Consider the following 16726-nt stretch of genomic DNA (forward strand, 5'->3'; position numbering starts at 1 on the left):
AAAGCTAGAGGAGCCTTTCAATGAGGAATCGTGCTCCTTAACAACTTGTGCTGTATCTCAATACTAAGTTGTTTACCCGATGTCACAAGGAAAACTATCCTGATAGAAGTTTGGATCAACGCTTCCATGGTTTATTTAACATGCAGCAAGTAAGCTAAAAGAACAAAATAAACTAAACTGAAAGCTGACAGAAAGGGAAAATTAGAAAAAAGGAGTGAGACGATGGATTTCAAGACCGTTTTGTTTTGATGGTGAGCCATGATAAAGGGAAAGAGCAAAGGAAACCATGTGATGGAGAACTCAAAGGACTGCCAGGCATTGGAAACAAGGTTGAGTGAGCAGTCATACTGCACAGGTAAGGTGCTGAGTCCGAAGGAAAAAAACTGTGGGACAGACAAGCTAAAACTGACATTAAATGACAGAAGTGCAAATGACACTCACTACACAAATGATTCTGAGGTTAAATAATGTGAAAGAACGTGACATGAAAAAAAGACAAAAAGGAGGCATGAGGCATAAGTAGACATTAATAATAAAACAAATCACTAATAATAAAATAAAATACTTTAAAATATTAAACACCCTGAATTATTAAAATAAAAACAAAAGATTTCGTTCTTGTGATAAAGTAATAATTATTCCCACACTCTAGAGAACCCACAGATGAGATCAGAGAATCAGAGCAAGTTAGGCTGAAAGAAGATGCTGGAGGTCCTTGTGTCCAACCCACTGCTCAAAACAGTGCCAGCTTTCATGTTCGTGCAGGTTTTTCACTCTCCTGTCCACTCAAATTTAGGAGATGGAGATCCCACGTTCCCTCCCCAGTGAGATGACATCAGAGCAAAGCAGAATATCTCAAAGCACTCTATTTATAGATCACTGACTACAGAATTACGTTAGTCGTCTCTATTAAACGTCCAGTCTGCTTGCCTCCTTCCTCTCATCCTTACCAATAAAACCGAAATTCAGTATTAGTTCAAAACACAGCTATCATCCTAACAGAAAAAAAGGAGGAGTCGTGCTACTACAATTAATTTGTAGTATCCTTCCTACAATTAATTTGTAGTAATCCAGTGAATGGATGGAGCGCACACCCTTATAAATAACTAGTCCAAGTTCTTAAGGGTATGCAACCACTCACAGGAAATTTCCTCATTAAAAAATTATCCCCCCCAAATTGAAATATATAATTACATCATTACTTCCACGATACAAATTAGACTATAAATCAAAATGCTCTTAAACTGATTTCTACAGAGTCTCTTGTGATGCACAGCTTTACAGTTACTTCATATACGTTAATATATTAAGTAACCTTTAAGTAGACCTGTTAATAATAATAATAATAATAATAAAGAGCAAATAAATATACCCTAACTCACTTAGCCCAACAGAACAGTGGGCTTTGTGAGACAGGATTTATTTTTAAAGCAATAGTAACGATTGGAGAAAAGGTGGAAATATTTAACGTAAAGGCTAACACTGCATTAGGACTGGCTGGAGATTAATCTGGTTTAGCAGTTTAAGGAGTCTTAACCTTTAAATGGTTAACAATGAAAAAACTCCTGTTAATTGGCATTAAGGGGGGGAAAATGATCCACTTTGTTTCAGTATCCAGTGGAAGCAGTCCACAAAAGCAGTATTACACAGTTGCATGAAGCAGCAGAGAGCTTGGACTTGAACCTTCCAACCTTAAATGCTACTCTGGTATTCTTGCCTTTTTTTGTGTCCTCCCTTCTGATCCCTTTAGCTTCCAGTGCTTTCAAATCACATCTGTCCCTGGGAAGAGCAGATCCATAAGCTGAAGCTTCTATTAACAAATCAAAGCTTCCCAGAACTAGTTATCTTAATTCCTCATTTTTTAAAAAATGTAATCAAGGTGGGAATTTGAAAAGCTAGGATAAATGTAATTTTTTTTAAATAACAGGAGGAAGAATACACTGATTTTAAGGTTTCACGATATGATTATTACTTGAAAACCAGTACATTCTTCAGCACGAGTTCGAGGCAATGCAGAGAGACACAGAATTAATTTACAGATCAGTAACAGTAAAGCATTTACACACTCCAAGTGGCAGAGGTTTTCATTTCAATACCTCATCATCACAGCAAAACTTGATAAAACTGACACGACTGCACTGTTAAACTGAGGTTGGACTGACTTAACCAGGTTTTAAACTATTTGATTACTAGAAAACCATATTTGAAACTCTGACTTAGGAAAGAGATGAGAAAAAATAATGAAAAGCAGAAAGATACATACCATGTTTTCTACTCGGAGCTCAAAAGGCATAGGGTTGTACACCATCAACTGAACTTCACATACATCTCCCTGGACCCACTGGAAGTCTAAGAGAAAGGATTACAGAATTAAAGCAGGAATTGCCTAATCATAGTGGTACAAAAATTAGCATCAGCTGAGCTGTCAGGTTGTTATATTGGCTTTATGTTCTAAATTAACATCTCTCTGTAAGCTGCACAGCCCCAGTTCCGTTCAAGTGCACCAAGGGACACAAGCCATAAATCAGAGGCAAAGCAACGGGTTAAAGGACCGGAAGCATTCGTTAATACACTCATTATATTAATAATAGTAGTGCTCCAGAGCCCCTGCGTGCCAACATTGCATCGACAAAATTAACTCAGGCATCAGTTCAAAATAGTACTTAAAGATATCCCAAATGTTGGCCACTTGAAAGCTTCAACACTCCCGTGGTTGGAGGCAGGTACAAGGTACACAGCACCGCGCATCATCAAGACTTGGTTAAAAAGCAACCAGATCGGGAATAAACACCACGGGAAAAAGGATATTAACAATAATGGGAGCAAATCTTCATCTACATACAGCTTAGGATATATAATAAATCAATATTAATAAATAAAAGATCATTAAGAAGAAATTAGAGAATCATAAAATCACAGAATGGGTTAGGTTGGGTTGGGTTGGAAGGGACCTTGAAGATCATCTAATTCCAGCCCCCTGCCATGGGCAGGGACACCTCCCACCAGCCCAGCTTGCCCAAAGCCCCATCCAGGCTGGCCTTGAGCACCTCCAGGGATGAGGAAAGCATCTGCTCACCAGCAGGATGATTTCCTTTAAGGACAGGTTGGACGTGGTGCTTAGGGAGATGGTTTAGTGGGTGACATTGGTGGTAGGGGGATGGTTGGACCCGATGATCTTGGAGGGCTTTCCCAACCCGAATTACTCTAGGATCCTAAGATGCCATCTCCACTTCCTCCTCCTAATTCTCTATGGAAGTTTGGGAAATGTTGTAGGAGGGGAAGATATTGTGAGGATCCGTTGATACCGATGTTTATGCGTTTATTTTTTGAGGTTCACAGAAGGGAGACTCTTAAGCAATAACACCAATTATTAAGCGACTTCTGGAAATATTTAGGAAAGACACGGCCAGTAAACAGGCCAAGATATAAGCTGCACTTTCAGTTTATATCTCACTGCAGATAACAGAGGTTGAGCTTTAAAGACATCTCACCCTGCCAAGCGTAACATTTGGGAAGTTTTATTTTGTTTAAGGAGGTGAGAAATTTAACAAAGCGAGGACAGCAGCACAGATACGATTTCTGAGGAGCTTCTCAATGAAGAAAGATTATTTTACAGCACCATTTTGTACTTTTTTCAGCCCGCATGCTTCTGTCTACCTTCCAAATTTCTCACAGTACCCACATGCAGCCCTCACCAACAAATATTCATTAAACAGATTAAATAAATCATGCCATAACCTAATCTATAACACACACTGATTATCTTTTAACTACTCTACTCAGTGATTTTAACACAATCTCAACACTTTTTTACCAGGATATTAGAAAAAGTTCTGTAAAAAGACGGGATTATTAAGACTGTAATTCACAATTAAAACCATCTGTACTCTAATTGCACATTCACAATCACTATCTGATTACATTTTGCAAGCAGCGTTAGATAGCTCGAGGGACACATACTTAATGCAAATGTCTAACTCCAATTAATGCTACTGGAAATTAAAAACATACATCCCGAGATATTAACAGGTTATATTACTACGAAACCTGCAAAGTAAAACAGTCGATTAAAACCAAATGTTCAAAAGCACAATTGTATGGAATGTTTTGTACAATTTTATTTTAATCAACTTCCTTATGAGCATCCAAAATCTTATGCATTTTGCAGTCCCCAAAGGAACTCTTCCAAAGAGCACAGAGCTGCAGAGATGTTTGAGCACTGACCCCCCGTTATGGTTAACAGTCACCAGAAGAAGGCACTTCGGTCCTCAAAGTTGTATCAGTTCTGGATTTGAGCTACCATGGGATGAGAATGCCTTTTTTTGACATGCATTCAATGAAAACACATTGAAAAAGTGATCCTAAAAAGGTCAGTTACTGAAAAAAATATACATATATCTGTTGGAAACTCATTATTTCATCTAAGTTTTACTCAAAACCAACAAACCTGTTAATTTGTCCAACGTTTTAATCTCTCCCTGCTTTCAAAGAGAAAGGATCCTAGGCTCATTTCTTGGTTTATGCAGGTTTGACCCCTCAAATATTCCGTGAGCTACCTCCCTACAAAAGCGTTGATGATTATTTTCAGGCAAACAAATGGGACACACTGTGGGATCTCGTTCCTGCAGAAAAACCCCGCTGGTCACCAGCAGCACCAAAAAGGTGCTCCCACCAGCGACCTCAGGTTTGCTTTCCAGAAGACCTTCCTAAAGACCTTCCTAAACATCTTCAAAAGATGTTTAGATGTAGAGCTTAGGGATATGGTTTAGTGGGGACTGTTAGTGTTAGGTCAGAGGTTGGACTTGATGATCTTGAGGTCTCTTCCAACCTAGAAATTCTGTGATTCTGTGAAAAAACACCAGGACAACACTACAGAATTGCTTCCCTAGGGGAAAAGCTGTTGAAAGGACAGGTAAAACCCAGCAAGATGGTTCAGAGCAGTATTTAGCCCACCTGCACTACTGGAGCTGTTACAGTACAAGCAGTGCCGTTTTGACTATCAGCACTTCACAACAAAAATCACTTTATGTCATAAATCTTGAGGTTTATTTCTCGCGACTAGCGTAGTATCAAAGCAACTCAACCAGAACGTAATAATCCAATTTCTTGTTTCCAATCAGAAAAGCTTATCAGGCTGAAAGCTCAGAAGCCAAAAAACATTTCCTTTAAGACTTTTCAAAAGGGCTTTGTTTCCCTTTGGTTTGTCAGCACCACTTGATTTCCTTTGCTGTAACAATGAGTTATCCAGAATACAGCTTACATATTTCCATAACAGCAAACAGTTCATTTGCTATTGTCGTTGTTTGTAATTAAAGCAGATTAAAGACACGTCTTTAAATATTTTAATTATTTTCTAAGTTTATTAAATTCCTCTGCTTCTTACAAAGAAGTATCTGCTTTTGTTCTCTGTATTCTTTTGTTTGTAGAACCAAACGTTAGAGGCTTTTACAAGTGAAAGCACTGCATATGTACTTCAAAAGACAAAAGCTTCACAGGCTCACAAGCAGTTCAGACATCTCCTAATGCTAAATAAAAAACTAAAAGGAGAAACTACTTTGTATAATGCAACACTCCTGTGGTACCCACTGCACATGAACAAAGCAACCGGTGCTGCTACCAAAAACTGGAAGCTCTGTTTTGCATCCATCCAGGAACAAGAACACTACATAAAGCACCTGTTTGACAGGATCAGCAATAAGATGTTATTTAAATGAAAAAGAAAAAAAAAAGTGGTATACTTATGAGATCGAATGTTGAAAATTTAAATCCCAATCTATTTTTTTATCAAATTAAGAGAAATACAAACTGTTTTCCAAAAAAAAATAGCATAAGATACACCTTCTGATCTACATTTTTAAGAATTTCTTATCCTTTATTGGCAATTTTTTGAAATCAAAGTAGTACTGCGATTGCACAGTACTGAAAAGAATATCATAATGAGCCAAAATTAAGAAAGACACCCATCTGCACATTTCTGTATTCAGGTTTTCACAATCAGTTCTATTCCAAAGTCACACGAGTCTCTCCTCTGCTGACACTAATGCCCGTGTTAAAAATTATCATGCATTTGTGATATGCACAAAAGCAACAAAAAGGACTACCAATATTTGTAACTTAATCCAGGATTTGAAACAAGCCTTTTAATCTATTTCCAGTGACACAATTACTGTGCTGAAGAGTTTGTTTATAATAAATTAAATAATCCTCTGGCAGAAAATGACTAATCAGCTAATCATTCTGTGTTTAAGTTAAATCAAACTAGGATATTAACTAGACGCTCTCTTTTTCTTCTGAAAGAAAAAAGCTGAAAACCAATTTTAAAATCCCAATTATCAATTAGTTATTAAAGTAACAATTTATTAACCAAAAATAAAAATTACAGGGGTGATGAACTACCACTGTCAAGCTGATTTGCGTTTTTTGTCCCCAAAACTGCAGCTTATTCATCTGAATGTCTTTGTGTTTGATGCCCTTATCAGAAAAGAGAAAAACCCAACTCTGCAGCTAGCTCATGGCAGCACACACAACTAGCCAAGCTGCCTGCTGCCACCGGAACATGTTAGAACTAGGTTTTGTATGAATTCTCTTTTGTTTGAGCAGAAAACAACTAGTTACCTCCTCTGAAAATGAATTTGATCCCCTACGTGACTCAATCCTCACTTTGAATTAGGCTGAACTGTCCCACGGGTTCAAAATCACTGGGGAGAACAAAGCTTTGCTCCTTCAGCACAACAGGCTAAAAAAATGATTAAATCAAATAAAAATTCAGGTTTGCTTTCCTTGACCAAGAAAGAATTTCTGATTTACTAAAACAATGAGAAATCCTGGGAAATATTCTTATCCTTACCTATTTTCTTAGTTCGTTCTTCCCCGCGATTGTGAGCGATAATTGGAGAGTATATGAAGGGGCTCTTGGTTGACACGTTCTGACCCAGCAGGCTTTTCATTTTGTGAGGTCGGAGACTGGTGGGGAGGTTCAAGAGCTTCACAGATCTGTTGAGTAAAAATAGCTTTTACAGAAGGTTGTATTAAAAGTGAGCTGATAAATATTAAGTGACTTACTCAGTAAATACTGATTAAAGTACCTGAAATGGAAAACATGAAGTAAATAGCTACAATACAAAAGGAAAGTAACACCACTCCCAGAAAACTAAAGGGAAGGCCTCAGAAAGGTATCTGAACACCAAAACCATCTTGATGGCAGATACACCACAACTCCAGTGCAGAAAGCAATCAAATATTTACCTTAAACCCAAGGCAAAAGCCAAACAAAATTTCAGTGGACAATGTAATGCAAATAAAGAACTTCTCAAGGTGAATAAAACAGGTTTTCAAACAGCTGGAGTGAAGAGTTGCATCTGGAAGGAAGGAAATCTGACAGGAATTGGAGTGGCCTTGTTGAAGGCCCATAAAGCAATCACAAATAGACAGGAAGGGGATGATTTATTAGACCATCTCTCTGCTAGACCAAAATCCCTGTGATACTAAGAGAGAAAACCACTGGCCCTCCACTGCTGGTGGGAAATTACAGACTAAATATCAGAAATATGAACAAGAGAGATGTTAGTGGATATTCAGCAAAAGTAACAGCAGGAAGAGAGCCCAGCCCAAACCCTAGGAGACCAGAAATCAGTTGAGGAGTCACGCAGAGGAATCCTAGAAAACCCCAACCCGTTCAAAGACAAGCTCCCCTCTTCCCCCCTTTCCCCCATTCACCTGTCACAGTGAAATTTATCTCACTGGACTGCTTTGATAATGCCATAATAAACCCAAGAGGCTATGAATGTTGCTGTATGTGATTAAATTCTTGTGTTTTATGAAGTTTTTCAAGTACACTGGAGGATTATGAAAGAGATTTGCCATCCTCAGCTGTACAGGTCACCGAAACAAAATCAAATGTCTTTATTTTGAAAAGCACATTCTTTTTTACGTGTTAAAATGATTTTGTAACATTTACACGAGATAACTGAAGTCACTCACCACAGTCACAGAATCACACTACATTTCAGAACAATAACCTAATGCTGAGAACACAAAACTACTTCAAGTCCTCGGCACGTCTGGGAGCTGAGAACAATAAAGGACGGTTCTGTCAACCAACATCCTCACTAATAAAAAGCGCATGCATACAAGAAAGCAATTTGCTTCTAAAATAACCCAAATCATCCCAGATGATGTGCTATTGCTAAAAATGATGAAGGTCTACGAGGAATATCACAAGACGAGTTCTCTCTGATATCAAACACCTGATAAGAAGTTACTGGAGAACACCCAAAGTAGTTTGGAACAAGAAATGTAACACACATTATCAGCTGGGAACACTTCGGGTCAGCATCAGACCAACAGACTTTGGGAATAAAGAGAAACTATCACAGATTGCTCCTCGAAGCAAGCACAATACCTCTTGGATTGGGTTTTAATTCAATTTAGAATGCAATTTAAAGCAAAACGTGTGAATGACACTTTGTTGAGGAAATGAACAATACATTTGGATTTTATTTTCCGTGTAGAAATGCTTTGTCTCACCCACCCCTCTTCCATAAATACCGTTGTGTAAGCTTTTTTATCTCACTGCAGAGCAGGGGAAGCAATGTCCTTCAGTCACCTGTTGGAGAACTCACAGGTCACACACCGAATACAGCAACTTCTTTAATTCCTTTGGGTGAAAAGCTTGAATAAAATACGTTTCCTAGCCTTGGGCCCAGCCCCAATGAATTCAGATGGGTGACAATTGGGAATTACAAAAAATTGCAACACCCACCCAGAAGAACAAAATCTTTTCTTTGGAAAAAAAAATGTTTTAATTGAGAACAAACTTGCTCAGAGGGGAAATGAAAATACTTTTTAAACACTCTACATAAGTAAACAGTGCATCTATTAGAATAGAAAGACATTAAATTCTCCTATTTTGCGTTTAAAAAAATCCTAGATGATGATTTCATAGTATGCTACAATGGAAATCTTCCCATCCTGCGTGCTCTTAATTTCTGGAGCTTCGTCAAAACAATTAAAAATGCAAAAAAAAGCTTTCTATATTGCACTACAACATTTGAAATGTTAAAAAAAAAATCCAAAGGTTACAAGACAATATATAACAATATTAACACGTTTAAAGTCTGTAAATAGTAGACCGAGTTTCTAGTTAAATGATGTGGTAGAAAAAATAGAAATGAATCTGCCTGTATGGAATATCAGGAGTAAATACTTAAATAAGGGACAGCTCTAGGCTTTAAATGCTAACTAACATGAATAATGAGCTATGAAGACTTTTCCAAGCCAAATCTCTTCAATTCTTTTATAGGTGTGGGGGGAAAAAAGGTAACAGTGCTACTACATTCTGACCTCACCAAGGCATTTCAATGCTTGACAGTACTTTGATTAAGAAATCTGCATCCAAAATAAGCACCGCACATTGAATGGATTAGAAACTAATAGGCTACAAAACGCCAACAGTAAATAGACCTCAGCACCAATAGAAGTTTGTTTCTAGAGGGCTCTAGCATAGATTGAATCATAAGCTTGGGTTATTCAACCATGGCCAAAACCCCATTGCCACACATTTATCATTTGTGTCTCGAAAATTAGCAGGATTGAGCTCAAAGAGTGCTGCAGTCCTGCACTGAGCTGTTTTCCAACAAGCTGGACAGCTGTAAAATACATGAGCTCTGCTGCGTAGATGTAACTGGAGGCTTTTATATGTAAATGCAACTAAATAGTTTGTCAGCTAACAGATTTTTATCACTATGGCTTTTATAGGATTTCCAAAAGAGAAGAAGAAGGGGCAGGGGAAGAGGAGAGTGATCCGCAATTCCCTGTTAAGCAGCCCTGCTGTTTGTCTCCTCAGTTCTGCCCCGTGGCAGAACTGCAGGAACTATTTTCAGCAGCTCTCCAACGGCAGCCAGGTCAGCAAAAGCTCACACTGATCGCTGCACCTGGGTGGTGAGCAATTTCTTAACGCTAGGCATCGGAATAGCAAGGAAATGTAACGTGGTTCTCAAAATAGAAAATGTGCTTCTCTCCAAGCAGAAAACATTTTAAGGGAGAAAGGCAGAGCCTTTCCCCGCTCAAATATTGTTAATCTGGTGGCAAAAGTTTTGACTGGCCTTCAGAAACTCACCTTCAGGATGTATTTAGGGATCTATTTTATATATTCAGAATGGAGACAGGGAAATTGTCTAAGAGACAGGTACCTGAACTTGCCATCAACCATCTGTAATGTCAACAGAAAACCAGGCAATGGGATTCAGTCATTCAGCTCATCCTTAAGCAGGAATTCAAATTTGGGCAGAAAAACCTAAATGTGCTCACCTTCTCATGACTGCAAGTATGCAGGATGACTAGTTTAGAACTATCCATAGAGTTACAGTGGAATTAAATCCACCTCAAGGTCAGCTGAAAATAAATTAATCATACAACTTCCCCACTCCCACGTGTAACTGTGGTTGTGCCAGTTACAGATTTAGGATCCTAAGTGCACCCTGTGTGTTATGTGGCAAAGAAGCTGGTATCAGCTGCCTCTCCAAAACGTGTGCTGTGCCACTGAGCAGGGAAAACAAAGCAGCTACCAGCAAAGCCAACCCAAATACCTGCTCACGGCTAAGGAAATCCTGCCCAGGCACTGAGAGGACAAAGCTGGAAGACCTTGGAGAAGCTGCATTTTTCCCCCAGGAGCAGACATAACACGTGGCCTAGGTGGCAAACCAATGCACAGCTTTGTGCTTGGTCCCAGCAGGGGACAAAACACTTTTAAGAACTCCGCCAGTGCGTTGCCCATGTGCATCCAACCTCAGGTATGTGCTCAGGTTAAATTTGTGCCGTCAGAGAGCAACTCCCACACAACAAATTGCTCATGTGAGCAGACATCACTGCAAATGAACTACAAAGAGTTAGACAGCATGTATTTCTTCAGTAAAAGTTAGAGAGGATCTGGTAAAACTAGCTACAGCATGAAAACCGGTCTTGGTGTAAAACCTTGATTTCATTTCAGAGACATTTACTGAAAGTAATCTGCAAATAAATGGACTTTTCACTCTTCGGTTATACATTTTATTATTTTCTTGTGATACCAGAACATTGCTTCATGAAACATTGATGACATCCCACAGAGAACTCAAATCTCTCCAAGAACTCTTTTCAGGAACTTCCCCCATACTTCTTCTGAATACCAATTACCCTTCCTCCCAAAAACCACTTCTTGACAAAGATTTTGTTATCAGTGATGCCAAATGGCTGTTTCTTCTCTCTCTCTGTGTCTCTCTCAAATACCAGGCTTTAGTCTAAACCAGGTATTGCTCACTGGAGTGACTGCGTGGTGGGCTTTGGAACACAGGCACGAAATGCAATGTGGATTTAGAACAGGCCACTGAAAGGCCCAAACTCAAAATGCAACATCTGAAAAGGAACAGCTACAACAGGCTTCAGTCCCAGCCAAGTTCCAAGCAGGTATCTAACTTAAATCTCAGCTGCAATTATAAAATATTTTCTCTTAGATTGTATCAGAAACTCTTGACTGACAGTTTAAAAAAATTAATTCTCTCTCCTTCTGAAACTAAAGACCACGGAAAGTATTTTCTACTCAAAGGCTCTATTTTTGCTTAAGAACTTCTCAAAACAATTTGACATTTTGACATTTTTTCATGTTATTGTGAACAGCTTACGTAAACTGAGAAGACTACATCCTTCCAGTATCCTTTAAAATCTGACAGGTCCTGTGGAAAAGTTAAAGATTGCATTTTGGAGTCTTACCTCACAATAGGCAATTTGGTGAACGGAACAGGAGGTAGCTTCAAACCATCTGGCAGAGTGATGAATTCCATTGTGCCAGGGCACTTTGCTGTGTAGCTTTCCAAGCTCTGCGTGACATCTTTCTTTTCTAGAAAATAAATTTGTTTCAAAGAGAGTCAGAAACGTTTTCAACTTGCACGCAACAAAAGTTAAAGATGAAGTTAGAACCTGAAGCGTTACTTGCTTTTTTTGCATTTTTACAAAATATCTCCAATGGAATGCCAAGAAATGTCTGCGTTACAATGCTTAAATTGTGCACCAGAAGCCTCAACGGATGGACCAAAGCTACTTAAATGGTCTTTAATGAGCAAGATAGTTTTATGGACTTTCAGAATTTTTAAAGTATCAGCATATACCTACCCTTTGTTAGTTTTTTTCATTGTCAAGACAACAATTTCTATAATTGAGATAGAAAATCTAAATATCCACAGCAAACGGTATCAAGCACGTAAAGGTTATTGATAGGAACAATATTACATGAACAAGCCCTGTCCTCAAACACCAGCTGAAACAATACTAATTGCAAAGGAGAAACAAATTAGTTTTCATGCTATCTTGTGTTAGGACTCCCTTATTTTTAAAACAATTACACTATGCTGCTAAATTGTAACAGACAAGAATTTTTTTTTCTTTAGTTTTATGTAAAAGTACAAGAACATTCAAGCCAACATACATTATTCACGTCACCTTCAATAATATACAATAAAGGATTCTGAATTTCATCCCTTATTTCCACCAATTTATACGAGTATGTCTCCAGGAAAAAAAAAATGTCTATTGGGATATATATGAGCTGAGGATAAAATTGTATTTGTCTGATGAGACCAGAGTCTGCAAACAGAAACAAACCTGGAACTGTGTGCTTAGATGTGAGAATGAGGTAGCTGAAGACTGAGACCTACCTTGGTTAAGGTACAGTGTACACGTCCCTCTATACATGTGCTGCCAGTACAAATAACTATTAAATAGCTATATTGTTTCTTGAAAATACCCAGAAATCTAAATATATGAAGATAAAACAAAATAGAAAAGGCACCACGAGGAGCACAGCGTGCCTTCAGGAGCAAACCCAGTAAGAAGTCCCAAAGATCCCCAGGTGCAGAAGCACAAAAATGTTTGAGGTGCAATCAGGCACGGTTGGAACGTTACCATCAGTAATCTGAAGCCCGTGGGCCATGAAGAGAAGTTGAGGCGCATCCAGGGGAAACTAATCAGCACCTCCACTAAGCTGGTGGATCCAAACCTTTCCCAGCAGGGCCAGCTGGTGTAACGAGGAGCACCAGCCTCAGACAGCAGCTTGGGTGGCTCACGTTGGGTATCTGGAAAACCTGCAGCAGAGCAGAGCAAGAGCAGCTCCCAGAGAAACTGCCCCAGGGGCTGTGGAATCTCATCTCTGAAGGTTTTCAAGATGCTGCTAAATAAAGCCACAGCTGGTGACAGTCCAGGCTTAAATTGGACTAGGTGGCCATCAGAGGTAAAGTCAGAGCAGTGTTTCTACTGCTCCATTATTTCAAGCAGTTGCTGCTGCCTCCTGGCCATCCGCACCTCACCCTCCTTCCAAGTTTTTACCACTTCACTCCTTTTTAGTGCAAAATGCAGCAGAGCAACTTCCAGAGGCAGCCAGATACGCCACGGAGATCACACAAAGGATTCTCTTATTCATATCTTTTCCCCTTAAAAGATAAAGGAGGGCTTCATTTAAAGGGAGAGTGAAGTGTGAGATACTGAACCATTCATTTCAACATAAGGACAGCAGTGAGCTGTCAGATTTACAAACGGTGAATGATTCTACAACATCCTGAAGCCGTTTCTTTGCTCCTTTACAGCTGCAGATCCAGCTCCTGCCCAGTGTGAATTGTCAGGAAATACAAAATCAGCAACTTTCACAACACAAACAGGGGGCTCTCCTTTACCAGGACATGGCAGGGAAGAAATACTCTTAACTTGCTCGGTTTTGCCTGCCTGATCTTCCTCAAAACCTGTAATAACAGCGAAACACCGTAAATAGAAACAGCACGCTCAATAATAAAGAACCAAATCATTTTCTCCTTTAAGGTTAAACTGCTCAGGGAGGTCCTGGACCTGTTTCTGGAAGAGCACATCTCACCAGGTGCTGCTGCGAGACAGCTAATCCCACACGCTCAGCTCAGCAACGTCAAGGTTCAGGATTCATCCAAGGATTTTCAATGCAGAGTCATAAAGCCCAGTGAGAACTAAGCAGTAGGATCCCCTTTTATTGTTATAAGGCATTTGATTATTTCCTAGATTGTCTGCTGCCTGTCAGACCAAGCAATGAGATGCTGAAGCTTACATGCTATTGACACCATTCCACACCTATGCTTGCTTTTTTTTTTTTTTTTCCATAAAAATGACAAATTGCCTTGCTTATGTCTCTGTTCCACTGACATGTCTCAGGCTACTCACCACATTGTAATGGGGTGTACGAAATAACTCCAGAAAACATGTTTTAGACATACACAGACACTCGGAACACCATAGCACAGCCAGGAGTTGTAGCAATTCCAGGCTATTTTCATAACAAACTTCAGGCTACAGCATTGAGGATGCTATTTGCCGTTTTCTAGGAGAAAAGCACCTGAAAAAAATCCGTCCTATTGGCAGTTTTCTTCCTCTTTGGACAGAAGGGATGGAAAACGGCTGCACTCAGAGGTGGTTGCCCATCTAGCATCTTCGTGCTTGTGTGTGTCAGCAGGAAAGCAATCGCCACTTGATCCTCTGACCTGTGAATTAGCCTCAACAGCTTTAAAAGCCTGCACCGCACCCGGAAACCCCCCTGAATGCTCTTGTGCAGGTTTTAGGGCGGTTGATTTATTGAGTGAGAAATGAGGGGTTATTTTCTCACGTGGAATAACTGTTCCCGATCTTCTTCTCCAATTTCTCTGCAGGCTTGTTGAAAGCTCGGGATCATAAAAGGGCTGCAACCAAAACAAAGCTGCACAAAGCCACGGTCAGGACTGCCACTCAAGCATCTCAGTGTGCTCATTACACCCTCATAATGCAATTCCCCTATTTCATACTGAATTATTTTCCTTACCATGTTCTTGCCGCTTCTGATAACTGAAAATTTTGCAAGTCCACCAATATTATTGGTAATTTTTTTGCTTAACTACTTCACGTCAACACAATCAACTTGGTTTTGTCCCAAACCTGCTTGGAGCCTTTTTCTAAGATGAGAACGCAAAAATCTGAAAGCCTCAGTTGCAGAGTTAGAAATCATTTGTGACTAAAAGCTACTGAATATGAAAAAAAAAGTCTTTTTGCCAGTTTCACAATAACGTGAAGCAACATTTCCCAATTATGGAGCCACTGAAAAAATCTGAAGAGGACAGGGAAGAAGGTCGGTTATATGGGAACATTTTTAAGGACTTTGGTAACCAAATGTTTAACCATATCACACAAACAAATAACAGAGAAAATCAGAAGAAAACAATTGTTTTAACTCAAGAAATGTAGCATATACCCAGCCACAGCCACTACCCCTTAAAAAGGAGTCAAATATTAAACATACAGTGTATTTTGGCAAGCACGTGGTGGGTCTTGTACTGATGAAGATTTTCTGTCCCTCGCAGAGCAATCTGCAGCAAGGCAGACTGAGGAAAGGGAACGGTTTATGTCTGACCTGCCAGTTGCACTGAAAGACGAATGACTTTCTGGTTCCTTCCACAACTTGCTAAAATATTGAAAAGGAAAGGAAGGAAACAAACAGCTACAAGCCTTCCGACTTCAATTTTCCCCTGGTGGTAAGCCCAGAATCTGAGTTTTAACACAAAAAAAAGCTGGTACCCAGGGTTGTTTGTGCTGGCTGAGCTTTTCCTTCCCCCTTGAAAACAGCAAATGGCATCAGAGAAGAAGTCAGAGGAGACCTCATGCAGCAGTCAGCTCCGTCAAGTGGCAGCCAGCTGGCCCACCCCGCTCTCAGGAACAAAGTGTCAGACTTCTCCTTGACAAATTACAAGGAACAAGACAGAAAACAGTCAGTCTGACAGCAGAAGAAGCACAAGAAACGGTAATTTCTGTACCCAGAAACTGCAACTTTTCCCTTCACATAACAGAAAGTTGCCTGATGAGCCACCTTCCAACTGGAGGAGATAGAAAAGTGCCTGCTGCTGCGGCGATCTGCACCACCGTGCCATCGAGATGCTGCTGATCCTTCAAAGAAAAAAAGCAATTCAGAAAGGCCACAAAATGCTTCAAGACCCTCAACAAAAGCTGGAGCAGTGAGTATTCATGAACAATCAGCTACAAATTGTTTTTACCTTGAAGTTAATCGCTAGCTTACAGCACACGTGCAGAGGTCTTCATGACCTTGCAAAGAGTCCCTCAAATTCTAGCTCGGGAGAGATGCCGAGGGACAGTTAAGGATCCTATTTGTACATTCAGTGCATCCCTCTTCGCTACAAGAAAGCTAACGTTGTAAGTGAAGCATCTTAGCAAGACTTGCCCGATCAACCCACTTATTCACTATTTCAGCTGTTTAATTCAGCAGAACAGAGCAGGTCTCCTCTAATTTGCAGGCAAGCATCACCAGTTTTTCCATTACATAAAGTCTGAGAGGAATTAGCTGACAGCATTTTCTACATTTGTAGCAAATCGCACCTCTAATATTTTTCGGAAGAGCAAGACTTGGAGCGAGTTAACCTTGCTTTCGAACTGCTCATGGGTCTCAAGCAAGTTGCTCTGAAAGGAACACTGCAAGTGTCACCTGGAACAAACTTCCCATCTCTGATCTCCGCGTTTAACTGAGCAAATTGAACATCCCCACGCCACTTTTTGTCTATAAAAAAAATCAGAAGATATTCTCACGGGGAAAAGCAGAAAGCGCTGGCAGACAGTATAGTATATGAACCCGAGAAATCAAGCAAAATAAATCTCTAAATAAATACAGCGGGACTAAAACTAATAAAATTCACAGTTTGAGATG

General features: G+C 39.7%; 1 protein-coding gene across 4 annotated transcripts in view; it reads right to left on the reverse strand.

Annotated features, from left to right (window-relative positions):
- TRAPPC9 (trafficking protein particle complex subunit 9) overlaps nt 1-16726 on the reverse strand; it is a 453395-nt gene that overhangs the window by 399511 nt on the left and 37158 nt on the right. For all 4 annotated transcript variants that reach the window (XM_084509339.1, XM_084509336.1, XM_084509337.1 and 1 more), the window contains 3 exons: nt 11746-11872; nt 6848-6993; nt 2264-2349 (listed from right to left, as the gene is read on the reverse strand). In XM_084509339.1, the coding sequence (XP_084365465.1) occupies nt 2264-2349; nt 6848-6993; nt 11746-11872 (359 nt within the window). The remainder of the gene's footprint in view (nt 1-2263; nt 2350-6847; nt 6994-11745; nt 11873-16726) is intronic.

Source organism: Aythya ferina, assembly GCF_964211825.1.
Source record: "Aythya ferina genome assembly, chromosome: 2".
NCBI classification, from domain to species: Eukaryota; Metazoa; Chordata; class Aves; order Anseriformes; family Anatidae; genus Aythya; species Aythya ferina.